The 9,864-nt window shown below is 55.3% G+C and overlaps 1 protein-coding gene across 2 annotated transcripts in view; it reads right to left on the minus strand.

Annotated features, from left to right (window-relative positions):
• GLP1R (glucagon like peptide 1 receptor) overlaps positions 1-7,389 on the minus strand; it is a 44,747-nt gene extending 37,358 nt beyond the window's left edge. For both annotated transcript variants that reach the window (XR_005197830.1, XM_017515290.2), the window contains exon 1: positions 7,256-7,389. Coding sequence is in view for 1 of the 2 variants with exons in the window: in XM_017515290.2 (XP_017370779.2) it covers positions 7,256-7,333 (78 nt within the window). In the remaining variant the exon portion in view is untranslated. The remainder of the gene's footprint in view (positions 1-7,255) is intronic.
• Between the last annotated feature and the right edge of the window lie 2,475 nt (positions 7,390-9,864).

Here is a 9,864-nt window from a genome sequence, read left to right on the forward strand (position 1 = left end):
CCCTTCTCCCCTCCCCCTTCTCCCCTCCCCCTTCTCCCCTCTCCCTTCTCCCCTCTCCCTTCTCCCTTCTCCCTTCTCCCCTCTTCTCCTGGTACAGGCTCTCAAACGCTGCTCCTAAATGCAGCAGCTGCGGGGCTTGGGGGGCAGAGAGACGGAGAAATCCCCCTCAGTTTCTGTTTCCAGAATGAAAGCAGACAACACGCAAGGTCACTGCTGGGAACTTGGGCAGAAGGTGTGTCTGGGGCAGGGAGAGAGGCTATGGAAGCCAGTACTCCCCAGAGGTGCGGGAGGGGTGACGACAGGGCCCTGAAGACCAATCTGGCCCCCCCCCGCACCCCAGGGCAGTGCTGTCACCTACTCTGAGCAGAGCTGTGGACATAAAACTATCTTCAGACTGAGCCTCCCTGAGGACGGGGCTGCGTCCCCCTCAGACTGGGGCTCCCTGAGGACGGGGCTGCGTCTCCCCTCAGACTGGGACTCTCTGAGGACGGGGCTGCGTCCCCCTCAGACTGGGGCTCCCTGAGGACGGGGCTGTGTCTCCCCTCAGACTGCGGCTCCCTGAGGACGGGGCTGTCTCCCTCAGACTGGGGCTCCCCTCAGACTGGGGCTCCCTGAGGACGGGGCTGCGTCCCCCTCAGACTGGGGCTCCCTGAGGACGGGGCTGCATCCCCCTCAGACTGGGGCTCCCTGAGGACGGGCCTGCATCTCCCCTCAGACTGGGGCTCCCTGAGGACGGGGCTGCGTCCCCCTCAGACTGGGGCTCCCCTCAGACTGGGGCTCCCTGAGGACGGGGCTGCGTCCCCCTCAGACTGGGGCTCCCCCAGACTGGGGCTCCCTGAGGACAGGGCTGCATCTCCCCTCAGACTGGGGCTCTCTGAGGACGGGGCTGCGTCCCCCTCAGACTGGGGTTCCCCTCAGACGGGGCTGCGTCCCCCTCAGACTGGGGCTCCCCTCAGGCTGGGGCTCCCTGAGGACAGGGCTGCATCTCCCCCCAGACTGGGGTTCCCTGAGGATGGGGCTGTGTCTCCCCTCAGACTGGGGCTCCCCTCAGACTGGGGCTCCCTGAAGATGGAGCTGTGTCTCCCTCAGACTGGGGCTCCCTGAGGACGGGGCTGTGACTCCCCCTTAGGTGGAGGATTCCTGACAATAGGAATTCCTTGTCCCCTCCCTGCGCCAGATCAGGGTTTCTAAATACATTTGAGCCTTCATCCCACCCCTGCAGGTGCACACACAGTACAAACTATCCAGACTGTGGCCTCTCCCACTCCTCGTACTTACAGAAACCATAACTGTGCCAAGCTCTGGGTGGTAGTGAGGGGCGGAAACACAGGGAGTATAATGCTGACTGAAGGAGCCCTGGCCTGAGAGAGTCCTCAGGCTACTTTGGGGTCAGGGTCAATGCTGTACAGGACAAGTGACCCCACAAGGGAGGCAGTGGGTGAAAGGGCTCAGGGAGTGGGTGGGGAGGGGCTCAGTGTAGACTCAAGAGACCTGGGGTACTGGGGACTGGGAGGTGGGGCTGGGGTGAAGGGAGTTGGGGGCAGACTGGGCTAGCAAGGAGGAGGGTGGGCATTTCAGCAGGAGGACACAGCAGGGAAAAGGCACAGAGATGGGGACGTCGGTGATCCAGTGAGCAGAGGAGAGCTATGAACTGTGGTCAGGAGGATTTTGGGGGGCAGGGAGAGAGTGGTGGTGGGCCCTGGGACAGATGGGAGGCTCTCATCTGTCTGGGGTAAGTGAGGCTGGGGCCACCCGGTGCCACAGGGCCTGGGTGCCCAGGTAACATAGTGGAGGCTGAATAGTCCTGGCCTCGGGCTCAGATCTGGGCCTGGACCTGGCTCACCCAGACATCAGGTCTGCAACTGAGTGCAAGAGTTTTATGTTTTAGCCTCAGCTTACACTTGTGCAGACGGAAACAGCACCCCCTCCCCGATAGGATCGCTGTGAGGACTGAGTTAAACCATTGTGGAAGACAGTGTGGCGATTCCTTAAGGACCTAGAAATAGAAATTCCATTTGACCCAGCAATCCCATTACTGGGTATATATCCAAAGGATTATAAATCATTCTACTATAAGGACACATGCACACGAATGTTCATTACAGCACTGTTTACAACAGCAAAGACCTGGAACCAACCCAAATGCCCATCGATGATAGACTGGACAGGGAAAATGTGGCACATATACACCATGGAATATTATGCAGCCATCAAAAACAATGAGTTCGTGTCCTTTGTAGGGACATGGATGAACCTGGAAACCATCATTCTCAACAAACTGACACAAGAGCAGAAAATCATCAAACACCGCATGTTCTCACTCATAGGCGGGTGTTGAACAATGAGAACACATGGACACAGGGAGGGGAGCACTACACACTGGGGTCCGTTGGAGGGAAATGGGGGAGGGACAGTTTGGGGTGGCGAGTTGGGGAGAGATAGCATGGGGAGAAATGCCAGGTATAGGTGAAGGGGAGGAAAGCAGCAAATCACACTGCCACGTGTGTATCTACGCAACAATCTTGCATGTTCTTCACATGTACCCCAAAACCTAAAATGCAATTAAAAAAAAAAAAAGCTTAGGATGGCCGGCACACGGAGCAGGCCAAGTCAATGGCGGCTACCCCCATGATTTCTGCTGTTTAGAGGAAAGGGCAGAGTGGGAGGGAGTGACCAGGGTTCCTGGGAACTGGGTTCGCACCCTTTTCTCACTTCTAGGATCAACAAACTTCCAGAAAGAAGAAATAAATATATTTTCATGTCCCATGACCAATCATTCTGCTTAATTTGTGATATCTTCCAGCCAATGGCAAAGTGAAGTAGGGAGGAGGCTTGGGACCCCACTCCGTGTAAGGAGGGCAAGGTGCTGCCCACCAGTGTCCCCCACCCTCCGTTTCATCCTCCCACAATGTAAGTCCCTGCTGCAAGCCTGACAAGGTGGGGCTGTGGTTCTGGGGAGTGGGGAAGATGCAATGCAGATGTCTCTGTCCCTCACAAGGCAGCAGCACTGACCAGGAGAGCAGGGCAGGGGTTGGGGGTGTCTGAGGGGCCATGGTAAGAGCAGGATGGCAGTTTTTGGAATCAAGACCTGACAGGCTTCATGGGATCTCTCTGAGGTGGAGGAAGGCACGTGGGGACACCTGGGTTGGAGGTTACAAGAAGGAGGGGGCATCCCTCGGATTCAGGAATTTTGGGAGTAAGCAGGAGACAGGAAAGAGAACACCAGGAAGGAGTGGCGTGCTCTATGGGAAGGAGCACTGGACAGAGAGTTACAAACCCTTGGTCTAAATCCCAGCTCTGTTAATGCAGGACTGAAGAGATACACTTTATCTTTTTGGACCTCAGTTTCCTCATCAGTTGCCAGTTCTGCCATCTGTAAAATGGGCACATTGCTCTTCTCAGACACTGCACAGAGCCAACAAAATAAAGCAGGTGAAAATCTTTGTGACTTCTCAAGCCCTATGCAAGCAGGCAGCGTTCGAAGGAAGGACAGCAGGGAAGGATGCAGGTGGGGTGAAAGCCGCCGGGGTGGAGGGCTTTCCAATACCCCAGGGAGGGACTCCCTCTCCAAACACTGGCTGCCAACCTGAAAGTCCCTCCTGTTTCTCAGTGTGAAGAAGTGTATCAGATTCTTTTCTTTTGTGGGGACCATTTTGGTTGAGGGGAAGGAGGAAAGAGATCTTGGCCTCTCCGTGCCATGAGCAGGGAGACATGAAGGAGGGCCTCTCAGAAGGAGGTAGGAGGGATTCCAACTCAAATTTCTGGAGGCCCCCAACTATGTCCAGCTCTGCAGGTTCCCTGGCATCTCCTCCCAGGACCCCCAACCTCCTTCCTCTGTGTCACCTCCCAGAAGTCAAATCACGAAATCACGCCTTCCATCAACAGACCCCTGTCTCTTTGGCAGTCCCTTGTTTTTCTTTTCATTTTTTTTTTTTTTTTTGGAAAGCTCAGAGCTTACAATCCATTTTTTTCCCTAAGGGCTTTAGATATCTGAACAAAAGGACAGGAAAATGAATACTACACACATGCTCTCACAGTCACAAAAACCCCCACATGGACACACTGTCACATGCATCATCACACACGCCCCCAAGCACATTCCCAATACCGAGACACTGACACAGATTCTCCCCCACCACACACAATCACTAACAGACTGCCACTCACACGCAGAGTCACTGTCCCCAACACACACAGAGGAACACGCAGATACTGTCACAAGTACAAACACACAGCACATATAGACACACACTAGTAGACACCCATTCACACGCCAAGATGCTACACATACACACACACAGACCCTCCCACAGACACAGTATCACATGCAGGGTCACAGACACATAGAACCTGACAGATGCACAACTGCTTGCTGAGATGTTGCACACACAGTGACTCATTCCCACACAGAGTGTTACATGCAGGGTCACTCACATACACATGCAAAATGGGGGCTCATACAGCCCACTCCCTTCTCCCCCTGGTCTGTTTCAGTCTACGTGTCTCTATCTCTGTGCCCCCCCACACCACACACACACATATATAGGAATTTTCCTAGGAGCAGGCTACATCTGAGGAAACCTGTTTTGCCTTGGTGCAAGCATTTGAGGGCAGGATGTGGTTTCTTGGTTGCTGCTGCCCCAGCCCCCAGCCTGGGTCCTGTCCAGGAGGAAGCCCAGCTTAGAACAAAGTCCACACTGACCAAGGCTGAGGGCTGGATTCCATCCGCCATTCACTAGAGTACAGAGACCCAGGGTCTCCGACAGCCCCTGTCTCCGTCCTGTACTGCAGCCCTGGAAAACACTTCCAGATTCCCAAGGACAAATGGGTCAGTTCCTCCTTTTGACTAAAGTGACTAAATCTGCCATTTCGGGGCACCAGTGTCTCAATCGTGTCCATAATCCTATGTGATAGAGCTTACGATCCCTATTTACAGATGAAATGCATTGGGGATAATCAAGTATCCAACTCAAGATCACCAGATAATAGCAGACTCTATATTTGAATCCAGTTCTGTCTGATTTTAACTTTGAGTGTCAAAGGCGTGACTGTCTGTCTCCTCAGTAGGCCTGCTCCCTCGCAGGGGTATTGGAGAGGTAAGGACCAGGGTAAGGGAGCGAGCATTCCCAGCAGCAATGAAAGAGTGGCCTAGGGCACCTTTTTCAGAAGTCAATTCAGCCATCCCCCTACCTGCGGGGTTGCTGCTTCCAGCCTCACCAGACCTGACAGTGAGCAGCTCACTCTCAGACACCTCCCTTCAATCCTGTTTGAGTATGAGGTGTTAGGTCAAGAGCCCAGCCCCTCACGCCTTTCTCCTCCCTGCTCCTGAACTGCTGGGCTACTTTATACATGGGACCCTCTTTATCTGAGCTTTCATCCCCCCATCAGCCACATGAGGGGAGTAACCCTAACCCTGCTGACTTCACAGAAAACAAATGCAAAATTCACTATTTTTTAGTCTTATAAGCATGTATGAGGTTGTGTCATAATTATGCAGTCTATCCTCAAAGACCCCTGTGACTCAGATCTCTGTGGCAGCTCAGTGCCTCATAACAATAGCACACCCTCAAAGTTCCCCTTTCTGCTCAGGACCTGTCCCTGCCTAACCTTCTCTACTACCCCAATCCTGTTATGGCCCCAGGATGCTCAGATTTGCCCGAGCCTGGGGCTAAGGAATGAAATTGGATCAGAGGAAAGTGTGGGTTCAGGAGCCCAACACTTCTGGGAATAAGGCCTCTGGGAAAATAGCCCAGAGAAACTTTCCTCTTCCGTTTGCTTTCTTCCCTTCATTCGAACCAGATCTGTAAAACTGGCCTTGAGCAAGATGAGACCAGGAAGCAGAGCCTCCCACCCCTACCCCAACCCAGTCCATACAAGGAGGGAACAATGAGCAAGAACCACGTCATGGATCTGCAGCCCTGGCCCCTGAAAGATCCCAACCACACTAGGAAAGCCAAGGCCTGGCTAGTGGTACTGTGGGGAAGGTGCCTCTGGAAGCGAGAGGATGTCTCCTGGGGCTCAGGGCAGCAGCTGGGCTGGGGAACAGGGGCAGGGAGAGGATCCCTCTGGAAAAGAAGCTGGGGGCTGAACTTGTGCTGGCACCTTAGCTGAGAGGCATGTCTGTTCACATCTGGGTTTTCAGCTGGGGTGGCGTCTGCCTTCACCAAGGCAATGGTTCTGGGACAAACTTCAAGGTTCGTCCAGGTCCAGTCCCCACAGATCTCAGCTCTTTAGGTCTGGGAGTGGCAGTGGGAAGTGATGGGAAGAACCTGTTTCCTGACCCAGGACGGGCCGCCAGAGTCTGTATCTTCTCTCTCCTTAAGCATGTCCTAGCATCTTTGGACAGCTCCCCTCTTCAAAGCAGCTGACCGCTGCCCCCAGCCCAGGAGCCTGGGACAGGAAAGGCAGCAAGGGCAGGAGAGAGGGGCTGTGGTGGTCCATCTGTGGCCTATTCTCTGGCGGCACCAAGGAGGCCAGGTGCTCCTGTGTGTCCCGGTATGCGTTCTCCTGGTCCCTGTGGTCAGCGTAGGGTTAGAACGAGAGGTCAGCAGAGTGGGTGAGGGTGGGGTTGTGGCTGGCTGCTTCCAGAGCGGGAGGCACTGAGCCTTCTGCCTGTTTGCTACAGAGGCTGGTAGGGGACAGGGGATAAGTTCCATCTGGGAGGTCACTGGGAAGGACAACCTGCCACTGCAGGGTCCCCTCGGTCATGAATCAAAGGCTGTGCTGGGGGCTGATGAGAAAGGGAGAGCAGCTTGGTCTCCTGGTCCTCTCAGCCCTCCCAGGGCCTTCTCAGTGTCTTTGAGCAGGTGGGTTGTCTGGGGAGGCACCGCGGGAGAGGGGTCCGGGGCAGACTGTGGGTCGGACGGAGTCCGAGGGAACGCCGGGCTGTGCCAGGGCCGCTGACACGGTTTAGGAGAAGAAGGAGTTGGGAAAGTGGTGGGGAGGAAGGAGATGCGGTGCAGAAGTCAGCGCAGGGCGGCCGTGGGGCAACGGGTGCCTGGGCAGAGGGCCCCGGGCCTCCAGGAAGAGGGCGCCTCGCTGGATCTGGGAGAATCCTCTGTCATCCAAGCCCCTACCTGGGCTTCCCAGCCCAGGGGCACCAACTCTCCAGTCCCTACTCCCCGCGAGGCTTTTGGATGCCCCCGCCAGCGGTCTCAGAGTTTCTCGCTGTCCCGGGGTCCCCAGCCAGGACATTACGCCTGCAGCCAGCCGCACCACCCCCTCCCCCGGTGCCGTCGGGGTCCCTGGGTCTCACCTGGGGGCGGGGGCCGGCCCTGCCCACAGCCCCGAGCAGCAGGAGCGCAAGGCGCAGCGGGCCGGGGGCGCCGGCCATGGCGGGGCGTTCAGGACTGGGCCATCGCTGCCACCTGCGGAACCGCGTGCGGCGACTGATCACTGGCGGGCGGCGGGCGGCAGGCGGCGGGGGAGGAGCCGGCGAGGGGCCGCCCCGCCCGCGGGAGGGGCCGCGCAGGGTCCCGGTTCTTCCGCCCTGGCTGCCAGAGACCCCAGGGCCCGCCCCGCCAGCACCCCTCGGCCGGTCCCGGGCCGGGAGGTAGTGGGCACTGCGCTCCGAGCGAGCGCGGCTGGGGATCAGGAAGCGCTGGAGGCGGCCACCAGTTCTGAGCGCCGACAGTGCGCCTGGCCGGCTTTCAGCGACCAGCCGGGCCCGTCTCCCACCCTGACACCCCGGACCTCCGCCCGGGTCCCACAGCTGAGGAAAGCCAAAGCAACCCCCGCCCATTCGGGGTGCCTCAAAGGAAACTGAGGCCCGAGAAGTGGATGGGACTTGTCCAAGGTCACTCGGCTTGGCAGGCCACTCCTGGAAAGCATCCCCAGGCCCTGGGTGACTAGTAAGAACTTTTTCCCCCAGGGTTACCCTTTCCCTTCCCAGGTCCTCTCCTCATTCCCAGGCTCTGTCCTGAAGGCAGGCCCTGGATATCAAGGTTGCGGGTGGGGAGACAACGACGAATGGACCCACAGAGCCCTGACAGCGAAAGGGACTAGCGATTCCCCTCTACCTGGGAACTTCAGCATTGCAGGGCAAGGAGGGATGAGGCTGGAGTCTGCCCTTCTGGAAGCTTCCCTGCCACCTCTTGCAGCCCCAGCCTCCTGCTCTCATAACTTGTGTATAGGTGATAACATGTACCCATAGCTGTTCCTGCCTTCTCTATCCTTCTCTCTGCTTTGCTTCTTGGGGACTCTGCATTTTACCTGCCTCTTTTTTCACTCCCACCCCTAAACACTGCAGGGCCCTCAGGTTCTCTTCTTACACCCCGCAAGTGGAAAGGGAATGCGAAGAGGGCACTGACTATATCTCCCCTAATGCTCTTGAGAAGTGGGGATGGGAAAAGTGGATCCCCCACCAAAGAACCTTGATACCACTCTTAGGGAAGGTGAGTTGTGGCAGCACCCAGCCTCAGACCTACTGTGCGACATGTTGACTAAAGGTAGAGGAAGTTTGTAAGAGTAGCGACTCCTGGGGAGAGAACTGAACTCAGAGTCCTGGGGAAGGCTGGACCTGTCTGAGCCCAGGGAGGGAGACAGCCAGTGGAAGGGGGCTCTGGCTTCCACTTAGCAGGAGAGACCCTCCTCTCCAGCAAGCTCTAGTTCTACCACCTGAGACTCCCAAGAGGTCAGTCTAGCAGGACCTTCAAGGTATCACTTAGGATTAGGTTGTTTAGCTGGGAGTCACAGAAAAGTCTCACCCCGCCGAGATTGCGCCATTGCACTCCAGCCTGGGTAACATGAGTGAAACTCTGTCTCAAAAAAAAAAAAAAAAAAAGAAAAGTCTCACCCCAAATAACAATGGCATAACTAAGGGCTCTCTTATGTCAAGCAAGGCCAGAGGTTCAGCCCAAGGTTGGAGTGGCTGCTCCCTGATCATCAGGGTTCCTGGATCTTCTAGCTTTCACCATTCTCTGGTTCAAGGTTTCCACCTAATGATGCAAGGTGGCTGATCCAGCCATGATATCCAAATTCCAAGCAGCAGGAAGGAGGAATGGGAAGGAGATGGGTGCGCCTCCATCCATAAGGACACATCCTGAAAGTGGCAGCCGTCAATTCTACATCCCTTGGTCAGAACTTAGTCACATAGGCACTCCTAGCTATAAAGGAGGCTGGGAAAAGCATGCCTTATTCCAGGCACCCAAAGGCAAGGTTAAATATTGGGCTTTTATATTCTAGAAGAAGGCAAATTTTAAAAAAGATACTAGAAGTGATTTTCAGGCTCTGCTATATTAGGCTTGGGATGGAGAGAGGAGAAAGGAAGAGAAAGATAGAGAAAGTAGTCAGACAGAACTGGGGTCTTCATCATGAATCTATCAACCTCCAGATTAAATTGATTCAGTAAGTATCTACTGACACCTACCATGCACCAGACACCATTCTAGATCCTGGGGATACAATTGGTGATGCTGTCCCCATCTTCAGAGAGATCACATTCTAATACAGGAGGAAAACATTAAACAAAGAATTATTGGAGGGATTTATATTATAATTATGATAAGCAAATGTCCCCAGCACCTATGAGGCCATGTTCTCTCTGCCAGGCAGCTTTCTCTGACTTGGAGGAGAAGTTTTGCATTCAGCCAGTGCAGGTACCTCTAGGAGCAGCTGTCAACCATGGATGGACAGTAGTGTATGGATAAATACCCCATCCAGAGGTATGTACCACAGCCTCCCAGAGGTCCCCTGTGCAATGGAGCCCAGCTTTCCACAGCAGTTACCTGCTCAGTAATGCACCAGGTTGGCTTCATTTCCTCACATGTCCCACAGTAGGGGACAGTGCTTCTGGGATCACACCTCACATAAAAATAAAAGATTTGTCCTTAAATCCTCATCTCACGATCTGCTTCTGGGAGAACC

The sequence above is a fragment of the Cebus imitator genome, unplaced genomic scaffold, assembly GCF_001604975.1.
Source record: "Cebus imitator isolate Cc_AM_T3 unplaced genomic scaffold, Cebus_imitator-1.0 Scaffold546, whole genome shotgun sequence".
Lineage (NCBI taxonomy): Eukaryota > Metazoa > Chordata > Mammalia > Primates > Cebidae > Cebus > Cebus imitator.